This window comes from Taudactylus pleione, unplaced genomic scaffold (assembly GCF_031769625.1).
Source record: "Taudactylus pleione unplaced genomic scaffold, aTauple2 ptg000386l, whole genome shotgun sequence".
NCBI lineage: Eukaryota > Metazoa > Chordata > Amphibia > Anura > Myobatrachidae > Taudactylus > Taudactylus pleione.
Genome location: NW_028284787.1, coordinates 3795744 through 3815253, shown reverse-complemented (window position 1 = coordinate 3815253; position 19510 = coordinate 3795744). Strand labels below are relative to the sequence as shown.

Genomic DNA, 19510 nt, shown 5'->3' with positions numbered 1-19510 from the left:
TTATCATATATATATATATATATATATATATATATGAGTGTTTAGTATGCAGTAATCTTGCTTTTAAATCACAGGTATCTCAGAATCATTGGACAAATCAGAAGAATACTGTGGCAGTCATCCTCCTCAGCTCACAATTTGTGCCTGGGTTTTAGTAATCACAATTATTGCCCCAACAAACAGGTTAATTTGCACTTTCATCTGCCATTTGGCCACAATTCTCATCAACACACCTACGACCATTGATGTATCTATAATGTGTGCAACAGGTGTGCAGTGCACACAAGCCACTGGTTCCAGGGGGGCCCAAATCACAGACCCTTCACCTTTACATTAAACTTAACTTTCTAGTATTGATCCATCACAACCATTTTCCTTCTGCACATGTGCAGTAGAAAAATCACAGGTAACATGGTGTGTGTGCTATATTCCCAGAGACCTGCACATGTGCAGTAGAGAAATCACAGGTAACATGGTGTGTGTGCTATATTCCCAGAGACCTGCACATGTGCAGTAGAGAAATCACAGGTAACATGGTGTGTGTGTGTGTGTTATGTTCCCGGAGACCTGCACATGTGCAGTAGAGAAATCACAGGTAACATGGTGTGTGTGCCATGTTCCCAGAGACCTGCGCATGTACAGTAGAGAAATCACAAGTAACATGGTATGTGTGCAATGTCCCCGGAGACATGCACATGTGCAGTAGAAAAATCACAGATAACATCGTGTGTGTGCCATATTCCCAGAGACCTGCGCATGTACAGTAGAGAAATCACAGGTAACATGTTGTGTGTGTGTTATGTTCCCGGAGACCTGCACATGTGCAGTAGAGAAATCACATGTAACATGGTGTGTGTGCCATGGTCCCAGAGACCTACACATGTGCAGTAGAGAAATCACAGGTAACTTGGTGTGTGTGCCATGTTCCTGGAGACCTGCACATGTGCAGTAGAGAAATCACAGGTAACATGGTGTGTGTGCTATGTTCCTGGAGACCTGCATATGTGCAGTAGAAAAATCACAGGTAACTTGGTGTTTGTGCCATGTTCCTAGAGACCTACACATGTGCAGTAGAAAAATCACAGGTAACATGGTGTGTGCTATGTTCCTGGAGACTTGCACACATGCAGTAGAGAAATCACAGGTAACTTGGTGTGTGTGCCATGTTCCTGGAGACCTGCACATGTGCAGGAGAGAAATCACAGGTAACATGGTGTGTGTGTGCTATGTTCCCGGAGACCTGCACGTGCGCAGTAGAGAAATCACAGGTAACTTGGTGTGTGTGCCATGTTCCTGGAGACCTGCACATGTGCAGGAGAGAAATCACAGGTAACATGGTGTGTGTGTGCTATGTTCCTGGAGACCTGCACGTGCGCAGTAGAGAAATCACAGGTAACTTGGTGTGTGTGCCATGTTTCTGGAGACCTGCACATGCGCAGTAGAGAAATCACAGGTAACTTGGTGTTTGTGCCATGTTCCTGGAGACCTGCACATGTGCAGTAGAGAAATCACAGGTAACATGGTGTGTGTGTGCTATGTTCCCGGAGACCTGCAGGTGCGCAGTAGAGAAATCACAGGTAACTTGGTGTGTGTGCCATGTTTCTGGAGACCTGCACATGCGCAGTAGAGAAATCACAGGTAACTTGGTGTTTGTGCCACGTTCCTGGAGACCTGCACATGTGCAGTAGAGAAATCACAGGTAACATGGTGTGTGTGCCATGTTCCCGGAGACCTGCGCATATGCTATAGAGAAATCACAGGTAACATTTTCCCAGGGACTTGCCCATGTGCAGTAGACTCTGACAAAGTGCCCCTGTCTACTCAGCAATTGCACAATCAAGAGGGGGAGGGATTGCACGGAGACTGAACTAGATGTCCCTCCTCTTAAGCAACCCGTGCCTACAGCATTCCTTAACGTACTTTCCATGTTTTGGCCCCCTTACTGTAGATAGTTACAAGTGCAAATTGCTTGGAGAAAAGATGCAAATTGTGAGAGATGTATATGCAAACTAAAAAAAATTTTGTGGCCAAAAAAATCTACAACTTGCCATATACATACAACTCTGAATGAGATCCAAGGCAGCTGAGTTTTTTCTAAAGAAACAAATATCATAGAAAAGATCCACTATATAGAAGACACTGCTCGCCAATCTCTTTTGTAAACCATCACTTTCAGGTTAGAGAAGTCTTGCTCCTGGTAGCTGGTAATTTATGAGATGAATAACATTTAGGAAAGCTTTTAAACTTTACACTTTTTTCAAAGTTGATAATTTCATACTTCATCAGGAACAATTTCAGAAGCAACAGCTGAGAACTCCTGGTGTTTCTGTATATAAAGGTTATAAACAGTGGTCGATGTGGAAATTTAGAAATAGCAGTATGGAAAATGTAAGAATATAATTGGGAATAACAAGGCTTTCACAAGATTTAGAGACTTTGATTTTTTAATTATTTTTGGTGCAAATACAATGAAAGCTACTTATAAGGTATCAATTGATAACATTCCAGCTATCGCGGGTGCAGGGTTGTAAAAGTTGATATAATACAGGATGTCTTATGAGTTAGTTGTAAACTTGGACCCGGTATAATGGTAGTTGAAGATGCAATAATTATCAGGTTGGGTACCTTAGTAGATTTCAGAGCACCATGGCAGCTGTGGAAAGCTGCCTACAGAATTACAGGTTACAGGTAATCAGATCAACAGTTAATACACAGCTGAAACTCTAAAGGGAAACTTTTTTTTATACAAAGTAATTATCAAGTTGTCACAGAAGCCTGCTTGACTTACATAGATAACATGGAGGAGCTGGCATACCAGAAATTCTTACAGTACCATAAGCCAAGTATAAGTCAATGTACTGTAACTTAGTCGACATGCACATTAATCAAAGCAGCTCTAGACAGCAGAGTTAATAAAAGAATTACACAGACAATCTGATAACAAGGCATGTTTCTAGACAGCAGATCCACACATCTTATATAATGATACAAATGTAAGAATGGTCTAATCAGCTATTCTTGACATGTATTTAAAGTTGGTGGAGAAGTGGTCAATGTAGAGCATCTTTGTGTGCACACAGATGCTATAAATGTCTTTTGCACCTTGTGTTTGTATATTATTGTGGCATGTACAAATATTGCTGCCAGCCTTTTGAAACACGATATTTAGCAGTAAAGTTACAATATGGACCATTAATATCACCTAATTCCCTAGAAAACAAATTTCCAGATCTGGCCATACAGCATTACTTTGAACTTATTTTGAAAACTTTGGCAGATTGAGTCAATCTTTAACTGAATTTGGCTATCAGTATTATACGGTAATTCTGGAGAGTACTAGTCCACCCAATATCCGTTACCATTGAAAATACTGTAAGCTAATTCACAATTCAAATCATTACCTCTAAACAATCTAAGGCTGAAAATAATTGTTCTATTAAAAAAAACCTTAAACAAATGTTTCTATTTTTAATCTATATATATAGTACTGTATAACATATATTGTATTATTGCAGTTTAACTGTATATATTATTTGATTTTCTTTTCTTTAGGTATTCAATGGAATAACCTATTTCAGCCAATACAAAGTTGGGCAATGTCATTTGGTTGGACTTGCTCGATGATTTTTATAGATACAATTGTTTATTTTGTGCTTGGTTACTATATAAGCAATATTATGCCCGGTAAGAATCTTTTATATAACTTTCTTTTAGATTTTTATTTTACATGCAAAATATGTGAGTATCTTATCAAAACAAAAGATGGTTTGACACATCACCTACAGTAATGATTTATATGATCACAAACCATATTGGGTGCATGAATCAGTGCAGAATTTATTTTTGGCATTTAGTAAGCTGCCTTTAAAGGCATGATCCAATAAACATGGTCCCTGCTTACAACAGAAAAATAAACCACAATATTGCCCCTTATGTCCCACAAATTGTGTTTGCTTTTCCACTGGTCATCTTCAGCGAGTGTCAGACAGATGTAAGTGCAGAAGAAATTGCTGTGCCAGGCTTCCACCTTCTGCCAGTAGGTTACAGGTTTACTAATTGGATCAATCATCTGGTAGAGGAGCTTTTCATTGTTAAAGGTGGTCAACTGCATCTTTAGTGACATCAATGCCGACATACTGCCCCTGCCACCTTGCATCCTGTGACTCTTTCACACTGTCTAAGGCCTTTCCCTGAGATCGCCCACTCCAACATCACTGCCATTTTCCATTCCTCCATGTCCACAAAGAACTCAACTGCTGGTTGCCAGTGCTTTAAGTGGCTGTCTTTGCAACCATACCATAAGGGGTCTGTTCAAGCTTACTTAGGATTTGCTTTAATGTCTTCTTTTTCACAAGATGGTTAGAGCTACAGTACATTGGCAAGCACACATTACATCAGACATATTTTTTTACTGCTAAATAAATATTATATAGATAGAATTAACCAGTGATAATAAAATCCACTGCTGTCAGCTGAGTTACACCTTATAATTTCAAACACAGAAATGTTGTAACAATTGATGGCGATTAAGATGGTGTTATTGAAAATGAATCAATGAAAATTCAAGTTTGTTAGAAAAAAAATTCTTTATTAAAGTACCAAATGTAAACATATATTACAAAAAAACTCATTCTATGCAAACATAAAAGAGGATTTACAGTATGATAAATGGAGAGACCAACATACTATATACAATAGTAGGGAGCAGCAATGATAACTATCAGGAACAAGTGTCCGTGTAATAATTTGGCTGGAATAAATCTGCCACATGTGGCAGCACAAATCACTTCTTGTAAATGTCTTTTGTATAGTGTAAATAAACATGCACAGTCTCTCGCATATGTGTTCATAATGGAAGCTAATGTAGTCCTTCCAGTTAGCTGCATGCCAGCAATATTTCTTGTCCTGCTTACCCAAATAGCTTAAGGACAGCAATGATTACAGATGTGTCCTCATACATCTATCCTTTTTATGTCAAATGGCGCAAGATGCCTGAAGCAACTTAAATGTTCCAACTCAACCTTTTTACCCAGATTGTGTGCTTTTTCCTGAATTTTGTGTATTGCTTTGCTTATAAGGCACTGAGTATTTAGGATTAGTAAATTTGTAGCCAAATAACTGGTATAAAGTCACAGATAAGACCCATATTTAAAAAATAGTTGTATTGTGCGGGTAAGACGCAAAGTCTGTGTTGTGCCAAATGGGCTAGCTGGCACAATTTGAGGATATATGTATGTGGACACATTTGTAAATGTATACATGTATCCCGCAGTAAATGCTAGTCCCACGGGTCCGGTCCCCCCTCCTAGAGGTTGTCAGATTGTCCAGACTTTAATTTTTTTGAGAATTTGTGACATTATTCAAAACTTGAAGTTCACCAATGGTTCCCATCCAACCTGCTTGGACTCAAGCAATCATGCTGATAGAAATTTATCCAGATAGACTCACAGCTGTAATTGCCATTATTACATTTGTTTGCATTAAACTTTTGTTTTGTGCTGACCAGTCATAAAAATCCCAAAATACCATTATAGTTCCATAATTAAATAAAGTACATAAAAAATGCCAAAGCAGCTGCATACTTTTATTGTCACTATAGGTGTTACTTTGTGATTAATGCCTGTCTCGTTATGTATTTAGTCATTTGTGTATTTGATATATTTATATTTCCTTTTTTTTTAATAGGACTTTTTGGAAAGAGAAAGACCGGGAACTTCCCATTTGTATGCACTTCATGGCAAAATCTGTTTAGGACTAAAAAGAAACATTTTCCAGATATAAATATGGTGCACTCCAAAAAAAATATTCAACTTAAAGGTTAGAGATAGAGACATTTTAAAAATGGCACAATGTTCCTACCCTCTGCTCAATTACTGCAAACATCATATTACATGACTTCATTTTCATTTGATTTTCCTGTATGAGAACATAAATAACATAGTTTTGCTGTTTGTAGTTTGCTTGAATTTGATTTCAACAATGTGCCAAGTTCCTATAATACAAAAATGAGATTTAAGCTGTGGCCTTGCCATTGCCATTCTGCAGTGAATTTGGGAATTCAGAATTCTACATTTCAATGATCTTAAAGTCTATAAATAGAGCTGGGGTAAAACGTGGTTGATATAAGGGAAAAGTGCCAAAATACCTAAAACGAGCAAACTTCTGTATCCAAATATGGAGTAAGACAAATATAATGCAAAACCGTTTTTAAAATTTTGCTCATCAATGTCACTTAGGATAAAAAGAAAATGCTCAATATATAAAATTTTGTATGTATAGTACCTAAGCACTGGTTTAAGAGATTCTGCTATCATGTAAGTATGCTTGCACATGTATTTATTTTTTATGTAACAAATATACTGTTCATGTTCATGTAAAATGATAGGAGGATTTAACTTTTTAGTAATTGTTCTATTTATTATTGTCAATTTTATAGGATCTGAGAATAAAAAACTGAATGTCGATGCGACAGCTGGAGTTTCTTTCTTTTCTGTCAGAAAAATATATTCAAATAACATCATGGCAATAAATGATTTAAGCCTCAAATTTTATGAAAATCAGATTACTGCTCTCCTGGGCCCCAATGGTGCTGGAAAAACATCAATTTTGTAAGTTTACTGTACAAAGCAAGCATATTGCTTTCATTTGCGATAATCACATCAAAGTTTAAATAGAATATGTTTTACAACTCAAAGGGGGCAATTCAATTGATTATAATATTGAATAGTTCCGGGAAGGAGGTCCAGGAGTTATTCAGTTGACAGCGATGTTAAGCCGACTAAAGGAGTTCTTATTATTTATTTATTACCAGTTATTTATATAGCGCACACATATTCCGCAGCACTTTACAGAGAATATTTGGCCAATCACATCAGTCCCTGCCCCAGTGGAGTTTACAATCTATATTCCCTACGACATACACACTAGGTTAATTTTTGTTGGGAGCCAATTAACCTACCTGTATATTTTTAGAGTGTTGGAGGAAACCGGAGTACCTGGGGGAAACTCATGCAGGCACAGGGAGAATGTACAAACTCTACACAGTTTGGGACGTAGTGGAAATTTAACCCACAACCTTAGTGCTGTGAGACAGTAATGCTAACTATTATTTCTTCTCGCTGTTCACCTTGTTTTTAATTTAATCACCCCCAAAGTGAGTATACTCTTTACAAGATGTTTTTAGTGTACATAAAACTGGAAAATAGAAAAAATATAATACTGCAAAAAAGAAAATATTCTGCTCTACCATCACTATGTGGAAAAAGTTATCTTCAAAAAAGTGTTCAGATCTTCCTTTATAATTTAAAAATCTGCTGTTTTGCTCATTAATGGTAGTGGCAACAATAAGATCAGAGGCTAGTCCATGCTGTTTTCTTTCTTCTATGCTTGCAGAAGTTAGATGATAGATGTGATTTAGACATTAATGTAGGAAGCCCACTCCAGCACATTGGTCTATTTTTCCATTTTGCTTGCTTTCAGTTTAGATTTAAAGAACATTAAATCCATAATATGTGTATATATATATATATATATATATATATATATATATATATATATATATATATATATATAGTCCATTTCTATAGTGTGGTATCACAACCACATACAGTAAGTCATGTCGACGTTTCAATGTCTTACGACCTTTTCATCAGGACTGTAACATAAGAAAATGTGTGTTAAACAGTGTCTTACCTTATAGAGGTGTGTGGTGCTGAATGGTCCACGCTGACTGGTCCCGGAATTAGGGGTAAGCGACTTCCGACAGAATAAGGGGAACCCGGAACTGTCTCACTGACTGTCAGTGAGACAGTTTAACACCATTTAACACATGTTTTATTATGTTATAGTCCCGATGAAAAGGTCGAAAGTCCTTGAAACGTCGACATGACTGTATTTTGCTTATGATGTTATGAATACAATACGTTTTTCACTGGATTCAGGAGTACCGCCTTTTTCCTTACTATGTGTGGTTGCCATACCACACTATAGGAATGAACTGTATGTTTTGCTTAGGAAGGCACCCTGCTGTACAGTGCTCATCCTGATTGCCAATATGCAGAGTGTATATATATATATATATATATATTTATATATATATATATATATATATATTTTTGTGGTATCAGTCCGGCACTCCCATATAGTAAGAATACACTATGCCCAGGTGCCTCTATTAAACATTGATGCAGAAATAGATGAAAAAAGTGGCACTCCGGGTCTTCAAAAAAAGCAAATTCTTTAATCCATAGGTAGGATAAGCAGGCCGACGTATTGGGGCTTTGTCAACTTTGTCAACTTACCTTGACAAAGGGGCATTGAGGAGTGCCACTTTTTTCATCTATTTCTATATATATATATATATATATATATATATATATATACCGACTCCGTACAAAACTAGCAGCGGCATTTAGTCTATTTCAAAAATTATAAATCAGAATTCATTACATACACATGATATCCGATATTTCGGGGCACAAGCACCTTTTTGTCAAGGTGAAGAAGTGTGAAAAGAATTGCATAGTGAGCTTACCTTCATCTTAAATTTTTAGTATTATTAATGCGCAGAGATTTAGGCAGTTTAAGTTGGAAAGTGACAGGATTAACCTGAGCAATGATTCGGAAAGGCCCAATGAATCTGGGACCTAATTTTTGTGTGGGTTGTCGCAGTTTGATATTCTTTGTAGCCAGCCAAACCCAATCTCCAACCTTGAATCCACATGGTCTCTGATGTTTGTCTGCAAGGTTCTTGGAGTGTATAGAAGTTTTAAGGATACACTGGCAAACCTTGTTCCAAATGGAGCACAGCTGGGCCACTGAGGATGGAGATGTAGACCCCCTGGTATTGGGTTTGAAGGCATTGGCTCTGGGATGTTGTCCAGTGACACAGTAGAATGGAGAAACTGAGGATGCAGAATGACATGAGTTGTTAAAAGCAAACTCTGCCAAAGACAAAGGAGCAGACCAATCACTAAGACACTTAGAGATGAAACAACAGAGATATTTCTCCAGCGCCTGATTGGCTCTTTTTGTCTGCCTGTTGGACTGCGGGTGATAACCAGAAGACAGACAATGGCAAATCCCTAATGAGGAACAAAATTCTTCCAGAACTGGGCAATGAACTGTGTTCCCCGGTCGGATACAATATCTGAAGGTAAACCGTGAAGATGAAAAATATGTTGGAGGAACAAAACATAAAGTTCCTTGGCAGTGGGAAGTTTATGCAGAGGAATAAAATGTGCCATTTTGCTGAAGTGATCTACCACGGCCCAAATAACAGAACATAGAGAAGATGTAGGGAGATCAACAATGAAGTCCATGGCGATATGTATCCACGGTCTTTTGGGTATGGATAATGGTAGTAGGAAGCCAGGAGGAGCTACCCGTGGAGTCTTATTCTGAGCACAAGTGTCACAGATGACAACAAACTCATGGGTGTTTCGAAGGCCACCATACCCAGCGGGAAATTGCTTCATCTTGGAAATGCCCAGATGACCAATGGCCTTCGGGAGTGGAACTCCAATAGGACTGCTTCTCAAAGTCTGTCCAGAATGAAAAATAATCCAGTAGGTTTTTCAGGTGGAGCTTCTGACTGACAAGTTTGAAGGAAATCAGACAAATTGCGTGCAATGGCCAGATGGATACAAGAAGTGGGATAATAGGTTCATCAGAGACTACAGTGTGTTGGTCATGTAAAAAACTCCAGGAGAGTGCATCTGCCTTGATATTCTTTGACCCTGGACGAAGAGATAATAAAATTTAAATGGGTGAAAAATAAGGCCCAAAGTTCCTTCCTGGAATTCAGTTGTTTTGCTGTCTCGATATATGCCAAGTTTTTATGATTGGTAAGAACAGTGATCTGAAACTTGGCCCCTTCTAACCCGTGTCTCCAGTCCTCAAAAGCCCACTTGATTGCCAGTAACTCACGATTGCCCACATCGTAGTTCCTTTCAGCGGAAGCAAATTTCCGGGAGAAAAAAGTGCCAGGATGCAGCTTATTGTCTTGTTGGATCTTTCTGGGATAATATGGCCCCAGCTCCAACTTCCGAGGTATCAGCTTCAATATAAATGGCAGGTCCAGAGTAGGGTGATGAAGAACTGAGGCATTCGTAAAAGCTACTTTCAGGGTTTCAAAAGCTTGCACAGCATTATGAGGCCAGTTGACAGTGTCAGCTCCCTTTTTGGTCAATTCAACTATCATAGCCATGATGTTAGAAAAGGAATTGATGAATCTCCAATAATAGTTGGGGAACCCGAGAAAGCATTGAATGGCTTTTAAAGTTGTGGGCTGCACCCAATCCAGGATAGCTTTGACCTTACTCAGGTTCTTGGAGAAACCCTGAAAGGAAATGATATATCCCAGGAAGGAGACCTCTGTGACCTCAAACTCACATTTCTCGAGTTTGGCGAACTGTGGTTTTACTGTAGCTTCTGCAATACCTGCTGGACATGAAGACAATGTAAATCCAGAGATTGGGAAAAGATCAGGACATCATCCAGATAAATGACAGCAAAGTACCCAAGAGTTCCCAGAGGACATCATTAATAAGATCCTGGAAGACAGCTGGAGTGTTCAAAAGCCAGAATGGCATGACCAGGTACTCATAATGGCCAGAATGCGTATTAATAGCTGTCTTCCATTCACCTTCTCTCAATATCTGGATCTAGTTGTAGGTTCCCCAGAGGTCGATCTTGGAGAAGATGGTTGCCTCACATAGTTGATCAAAGAGAACGGAAATTAAAGGCAGTAGATAGGAATTCTTGACTGTTATGTTGTTTAGTCCCCTGTAATTGATACAAGGTCTGAGTGATCCATCTTTCTTTTCAACAAAAAAGAATCCCACTCCAGCAGGTGACTTGGAAGGGTGGATGAACCCCTTGGTCAACACATCTTGAATATATTCTTCCATGGCCTTACTCTCCGGAAAACACAAGGCATATAAATGTCCTTTAGGAATCTTAGCACCTGAGACCAAGTTGATGGCACAATCATAAGATTGATGAGATGGAAAGACGTTGCCCTTTTTTTTAGAAAAAACATTGGAGAAATCAGAGTATCAAGGAGGAAGCATGGAAGACAGTTCTAGAGCAGACATTTGTAACACCCGAACAGGTATTGAGAGGCACTGAGAAAAAAATCTGGAGCTCCACTTGGTGATTTCACCGGTCTCCCAGTTAATGATGGGATTATGCACACTGATCCAGGGAAGACCCAGGATGATAGGCGCCAAGGGGCAGTGTATGGGAAGAAAGGAGATCTCTTCAGAATGTAATAAACCAACAGAACGATGGTCCATGAAGTTACAATTCCATCAGGGTAGATCTGGCCATCTAAACCGCAAATGGAAATTGAGTGATTCAGAGGAGAAGCAGGGATTCCCAGGGTCTGAAAGAAAGAAAGGTCCATGAAATTACCACCCGCACCACTGTCAAGAAATGCAGTGGTAGAAAATGTATTTCCAGAGATCTAAAGAAGTGCAGGAACTAGAACAAAATCTGTTGGGAAAACTGAAGCAAGGCCTAAATGTAATTTCTCCTGAACATTTAGGCCTTCCCTTTTACTGGCTTGTTTGGACAATTATTAACTGAGTGTCCTCTGCCACTACAGTACATACAAAGACCAAAGAACACCTATTATGTTTCTCCTCAGGAGGCAGCCAAAAGGCTCCAATCTGCATAGGTTTCTTCTGCTTCAAGTGGAAGTCCCCAAAAAGAGACCCTAGGAGAGCTAGTGGGAAGATCTTTCTCACGTCTGCATTCACAAAGATGACAATAGATGCGAATCACTAGGTGCAAAATATCATCCAGTGTTTCCACTGTGGTGAACCAAGATTTCCTTGATAGGTTCAGACAGCCTAAGACAGTACTGGCTATGAAGAGCAGGATAATTCCAACCAGAATCCACTGCCCACCTACGAAACTCAGTGCAGTAGTTTTCAACAGCTCTCAAGCCTTGTTTAAGTGAGGAAAGACTGGCCATAGCAGCCTTATCTGGATCATCATAGAGAAGACCTAATGCATTAAAAAAGGCCTCCATGGAGAGAAGGGCACTATGAGTGGAAGGTTAGCCGAGGGCCCAGGTCTGAAGATTTCCTTGAAGGAGCAAAATTACTAACCCAACACATTGTGCCTTGGTTCTGGAGGAAATGGGGCATAATTTGAAATAGAGTTTACAACTTTCTTGAAAATAAAGAAACTTCTTGCGATTGCCTGAAAATTGGTCAGGGAGATGCATCTTGGGTTCCTTGACACTCATCTACACTGAAGTGGAACAAACATCTTCTACCCAGAGGGAAAGCTCCTTCTGAGTAAGGATTTGAATCTGGAACGCCAGAACCTGAGCGGGACTCTGGGAAGTCTTCATTCGTGTCACTGCTGTTTTTGGCCGACTATAATGTTACAGTTACCTAGGGTACCCTGAGTAAACTCCTAGAACCCAATGGACGAGGTCTTCCACCACTAACAGCTGCCTGCTGTTATCTTAGGACAGATTACGTTCACCGGTACTTAGGTGGCTGTCTGGACTTAAACTGGAGGTAGTTGAGGTTTACACTGATCCCCTAGGAAGACTGGAGTAAATGTGACAACTAAAAGGCCGGTGATATAAGCACAGTAAGTCTAGACAATGGAGCGGCTAGACAGTCAGAGATGTGGCTGTGTGTTGGTGGTGTAGCTAGAGAGCTGGTGGTGTGATGCGGCTTCGGGAGCCGAAGGTGCAGCTGAATGCTGGTAGTGTGGCTTGCGGACTGGTGATGCAATGCAGCTGAGAGATGGAAGTGCAGCTGAGTGCCTAAACAGCGCGTTGTATTGAATAGCTGCGGGAGCTCCCTCCCGTGGCTATTCTACATTGCACTGAATTGAATTCCTCCCTTTGAGGATACAGGGTTCTTTTAATTGCAAAGACACCAAGCAGTTGGAACCAAAGTAATGGTTATTTTTCACAGCATACAGAAATCGATAAAACACAGGAACAGGATGTAAATGTAGCGAAAAAACAACATGGAGGTAGCAGTTCAGACAGAGCTAGTCCCTGTAGAGAGTATAGATCCACAACAACTCCACACAGGATTTAAATACAAATCGTTCTACACAAGAGTGACAGCGAATTAGTCCACACAGGTGAAACAAATAATTCCACACTGGAGTCACCAAAAAAACTAATACTGTTCCCACACAGAAGTGATAGCAAACTTGTCCACAGGAGTAACATCATATAAGTCCACATAGGACTGGTGATGAAATCAACAAAGTAACTTGGCAGATTATCACCCCTTAGCCAAAGTCAGTGGATAACATGATGAGCTGACCTTGGCAACCTCCATTAAAACCAAACAAATTCTTATGATTCTAGGGACTGCCCAGGAGAGTTGCCTGGAGTCTTGGTTGGTGGGGTCTTATATCATGCCCTCACTCCTAACTTCCCCAGATGTCCTTTCATCTGCTGGGTCTGGCTCTGAAATGTCTCTTATAGTCCAGACAGAGAGGAACAATGGGGAGCAAATAAAGGAAACAGTGACAGCTTAATTGCTTTAATTCCTATGTGTACCCTGCAGACGTTGAATTTAAACATTGAGGTAATTTTTTCAGTGAGATCTTACATTTGCCTCATGGTTATTTCCTGTGTGACCAGATCAGGATGACAGATAGATACAATAGACAATATCAAATACTGTATAACTTGCAAATGCCTAACATGTGACCTCAGACACAGAATGGCATACCCTTAACATAACACAGCAGCATGACAACACAATGCACCAGGTCACAACACATGGGTATTTACATGAGCACAAATACAGTATAAAATATACAAGCTAACACAATAGTTAGAGCCCTGTGAATGAGAACACACACGGGAAAAGATAAAACAGCAAGAAGGACAGGGGAACAATATATTTACCAGGTAGTTTACAGATAGCAATTAATATAAAATTTACTTTAACTTAACATGTGATGTGTGCTACTGTGCATAGATAGGTCACTCACACAGCAGCATCTAGTGAGAGGAAATTAAGCCATGGGTTGCTGGTCTCTTTCAGGATTCCAACCTGAATGCCATTGTTGCTTGAATAACACTCCATGTATGGCTTTGTCTTCCTCCACCCAGCTCCCTACATAATGTGCATGCCACTGTCAGTGTATTATCACCGCTCTATGATCTAGACAGCCATGGTGCCGCTGAGTTGAAAGGTGTCGATGATTAATCATCACCCTTCATTTGATCTGATGATGCCAACGCAGATTTTTTGCTATTCACAACAGTGCAAAATATCTTTTCAAGGTGGTGTGCTGCTCACAACAAGTATTACATCAAGATTCCAGTTACTTCATTACTCAACAGAAAATCTACATTACTGTAAGTTACAGGTTGGGTGCAATATACTTCCATTGCCTGCATTTGCTCCTAGCAGTGTGTATTAAAGCACCTAATATTACAGCTATTCCAGTCAAGTCTAACCATACATTATATCTATCTCTAGCTCTGTGTGGTCCTTGCTAAAGACTATTTACAGTACCTGCCTTCTGTGGTTTTAGTACCTGCTGTATTTAGCAGTCTGATCCTGTCTATAATGTCTCCTCATGTAACAATTATTCCTGTTCCAGTTCTCTGCACTCCAGACCACAAAGCCTCATCAGTCTGCTCCATATTGTACCTCATATAACTACTATCTGCTATTTGCATGAGAAGGAGCTTCATCAAGCCAACTAGCTTCATACTGTACTATCTCCTAAAATAAAAGACAATTGTAAAGTACCTTATCCTGGTCAAGAAAAACCCAGTGACTTGACAGTTTGTCCTGGCCCTATGGACATGGCAAGGGAACATAGCTCAAGGATGGCTAATCTTTTGGATAATCAAGATGCAACACAAGGCCGGTTATACAGTTTCTTCAAGATTTGTCTACTCAGGTGTACAAGTTTCTATTTGCCAACGGGCTACATCTGCCATAACAGACCAAGGGCCTGAGTCCGATCCAAATGCAAATGCCATCACAGTTGCAATCTCTCACAAAAATATGCTAATGACTCACCCACCATCTAGTGCTTAGAGAATCCCACTGAAAGCATCTCACATCCGACGATGCTTACGTAAAAAAATGTAAACATCACAATTCGATTGCTGTACATACTCACACATGCACAATGGCTAACAATTGCTCAATCTGAGAAAATATTGGCATTTGGGTCCAGATGAAAGTTAGGCCCCAAGTAAGTTCTGAGCTTCCACCTCTGATTTTCGGGAGATGGCTCAAGAAAAAGGACATGATGAGCACCTAAAAATGTTTAGTTCTCTGTTTTCCCCCACAGTTTTCTGGTACAGAAGAACCTATGCGAATAGGTCACTCTCACTTTACCCCTGAAGAATGCCAAAGGATTTTGTGGCTGCCAAAATATTTATGTAATACACCTTGGCTAATAAATTGAGCATTTTATTAACTCCAGTTTCTATCCCTATCATCCTAATGGTAGTGGATGACAGCCATATTCCCAGTGGATCCTCCTTGAGACTCTCTTTGGGCATTTCACACTCTGAAGTTTTGTCCTTCCTCATAATACCCTGGACATCTAATCCACTTGTACTTGGCTTTCCCTGGGTCCAGCAGCACAATTCGCACATTGACTGGTCCATACCTCAAGTGCTAGCCAGGGGAACAGCTTGCAAAGCCGCAGACATTTTGTCCCTTCACAGAGATTTCTCAGACGCTTTTAATAAAGAGGCTGCCAAAACCTTGCTTCCGTATAAGGACTGGGATTGTCTCATTGATTTATTGTAATTCCAGGGGAAAATTCTCCAGGAGGACGAACTTGCCCTCAACCGTCTCTCCTGGATCCAGATTCTTCTTTGTTAAGAAGTAAGACAGTGGACTGCACAACAATCGAGGTCTTAACAAAATCACATTCAAAAACAGAAACTCTTTGCCACTGATTTCTGAGCTGTTTGATAGAGTCAGGGGAGCAACCATATGCTCTAAACTACACCTCAAGGGTGTATATAATCTCATTTGGATTTGACCAGGAGATGGGCAATATGAATATCTTGTTATGGGCAATATGAATATCTAGTTATACCCTTTGGCCTTTGTAATGCTCCCACCGTATTCCTTCTGGGACCTGCTCTATGTGTCTCTAGTGGTTTAGATCAATGATATTCTCATCTATTCCACTGATATCCAGTCCCACTGTCAGCACTTTAAGGAGACTCTTCAACCTCAAATTGTACAAATCATACTGTAAATTGGAGAAGTGTGTTTTTGAGGTGTGGTCTATTCCATTTGTTGGGTACATAATCTACAATTCAACCCTGAAAGCAGTCCAGCAAGTTTTAGGATTCGCTAATTATTTTCGAAAATTCATTAAATGGTATTCCACCAATGACGCACCCATCACACCACTCACCAGAAAAGGTTCCAATCCTGCAAAATGGTCTGAGGAACTTCAAATTGCTTTTTAAAAGCTTAAGCATGCATTTGCTACTGCACCAGTTCTTAATGAATGTGATGTTATTAGTTCTTTCTAACTGGAAGTCGACGCCTCATCTGTTGGAGTAAGGGCAGTTCTGTTGCAATGAATGAGGGATGACCAGCTTAATCCTTGTGGGTTCTTTTTACCCTTGTTCCTTCTAGAAGAACTATGTCATAGGAGACCAGGTGGTATATTTACTACAGTGTGGGTTTTTAGAAGTGGAGATGTTGCCAATAGCAACCAATCAGATTCTAGCTATTTTCTTCTTTAAGGTGCTAAATAAATGTTAAGTACTGTAGAATCTGATTGGTTGATATGGGCTACATCTCCACTTCTATTCCCTCACTTTAGTAAATATACCCCCAGGAGTTACTTGCCATGAAGTTGGCACTTAAAGAGTGAAGGCACCTATAGATATCCAATCTCTATTTATGCAAACAATAAGAATTAGCTGTATTTGAAATCTTCAGGCTTAGTGGTCTTTTCTTCTCATGATTTGATATTTCACCCAGTTACCAGGAAACGTAAAGCTAAAGCTTTATCATGCTCCATGGCTCAGGATGAAGATTTCTCAGCCACTGACCGTCACCCCATCCCTAACCCTCTACCCATTGCTGCTGCTACTCAAGTGCACACTGCTCCTCAGGGGAAAACTTGTGTGCCTGAAAATCTCCATAATAAATTGTTAAATAGGCTCATGGTTCTCATTATGCCAGTCATGCCAAAGACCAAAAAACCCAAGAGTTGATACAATGAACCTATTGGTATCCCACTTTGCCTGAAATGTGAAGCAGTATGTCACAGCATGTTATAAGTTTATTCAGAAACAAGCCTCTTGACAATCTCATGGGTAACTTCTCCCTCTGCCTGTACCAAGTGTCCCATGTACTCACATATCGATGGATTACATCACAGATTTACCACCCTCTAACTAGTGTTCAACCATAGTATACTCTAGCTAATATATATCCTCTCTTCTGCAAGCAGCATATTGTAACAGAATCTATGCTGAGAAAACATTTAGAGCCATTCCAAGTAAGAAACCTGGAGCTTGAGCTTGGTTATTTACTTGAAATTTGAGACTGAAGGTTCCATCCATGAAGTTCACATTTAGCATATCAAAGGTGATGAAACCCGTGGCTTATAAATTGCATCTAACTCCATATCTCAAGGTACCCAACTATTTCATGATTCTTTGTTGAAACTTCTGGTAATAAATCAGGTCTAATCCTCCACTCAGAAGTCACCCAAAGTTGTAGACTCAATGAGGAGTTGAGTATGAGATCAAAAGTATCATTGATTTTTACTTTCAATGTGGATATTTACAGTATCTTATTGATTGAAAGGGCTTGTCCCAGAAGAAAGAGCATAGATTAATGCTACTGATGTATGCACTCCAAGCTTGATTCATAAGTTAACATGGACTTTCCTTCAAAACCTCATGTGTCCAGTGGCCACACATATAAGGGAGTACTGTCACACATCAGGGTTCCAGGCCCCATTACCTGATTCTGCATTGCCACCACAAAGCCAATGGTTGCTCTGTGGGCAGCCATAGACATCCCTAAATTTCATGGTTGCCAACCATCTTGGTGGTTGGAGTCCCTCCAGAGTCTTCTCCCATGCTGGTGGAGCATGAACCCTGCCATCTTGGTCACTATCACCTGATGGACTAACCACCAAGTTATTATTTTTTTCTTACAGAAGTAAAGATTCACACTCTATAGTTGCCAATTCATCCCTTGTATAAAGTACAAATACAGTATGATTTACACAGGTTATATATCTAGCAGGTTGGAGCCATTGATATTGTTACTTCAAGCCTACATCTACAGTACCATCTCATCTGCTGGTAATCAGTCAACCAGAAAACCTGTGTAAACCATTCATGTTCTTTGCAGGAGGAAATATTTTATTACTGTTGTGGATACCTAAATAGAAAGGGTCTCATTATGAGTAATAGCACACTAGTAACTTGAAAGCACTAATACAGTGATTGAATCCCAATTTTTGCAGTACTGTCTCTTGGGAGGTGCTGATTTGCCTTATGTTGGCGATAAGAGGCAAGGGGATGATGCACGTTTGTGTTTTTACTGCAGAGACAACTATGCAAATAAAAATAACTGAGCATTGCATGAGAAGCCAGTATGATATGAGCTGTCCCCTGATTAAGATTTGAAGCATAGATATGAGCCCATACCTCTTACATCAAATTAATTTGAGTCACCAAAGAAATAAATTTTTCAGGTTTTTTAATGTTTTATTATTATTTTCTATCTTTTTTACATTTTATGAAAATGCCAGCTGTGTCTCTGACACTATTTACCTATTTACTCATTCATTATAAGCACACAATCTCAGAAACTTTAAACCAGACTTTGAGAAACTGGCATCATGTTATCAAACCCATCCACTGCATTAATAATGTTCAATAGATCAAGTACACTACTAATCAAAATTGTTGTTTAAAAAATGTAAATGGCTTTTACTGTTAATTCCATTATTAATAATTACAAACATGAATCTAATATGTTAATAATTTGTTTTAAGCAATTTCTGAAATTATTATTATTGCAAATTAGATCTTCTCTCAAACCAGCAATATTAGATCCGGAAAAACAAAAGGTAGTTCAGAAATGTACAGAGGCGCTCCCTAATATAGCAGCCTAGGTAATTTCTGGGTGGCACCCTGCCACCAATGTCAATATCCAGTAAAAAATAGTTTTGAAAAGACCTTTGGCGCTATTAGTGTTTCATAGATTCCAAATAAGGAAAATTCACAAGTTCCTGATTGAAGTCTCCCACGTGACTGATGTATCCAGATGAAATCCTCTATCAGTTATGAGGTAATATTCTTAATCCAAATGGTTAGGATATATCAAAAAATAATCGTCCTGGAGTTTTTGGTAATATGAGTAACCGTACAGTATGGCAGTATGGAGCTCCTAACATGGAGCAACAAGGTGAGTGTCGAAGTAGGGAGTTTCCGGAATCCTCCTTCTCCCCTTGGTGTCATGTTGCTGGGGCATCCACCGGGTGTCCTCTG

The 19510-nt window shown here is 39.5% G+C and overlaps 1 protein-coding gene across 1 annotated transcript in view; it reads left to right on the top strand.

Annotated features, from left to right (window-relative positions):
• The window catches only part of ABCA13 (ATP binding cassette subfamily A member 13), a 269444-nt gene that overhangs the window by 65464 nt on the left and 184470 nt on the right, over positions 1-19510 (top strand). The window contains exons 6-8 of the mRNA XM_088445671.1: positions 3553-3684; positions 5686-5817; positions 6437-6608. Coding sequence (XP_088301797.1) covers positions 3553-3684; positions 5686-5817; positions 6437-6608 — 436 coding nt within the window. The remainder of the gene's footprint in view (positions 1-3552; positions 3685-5685; positions 5818-6436; positions 6609-19510) is intronic.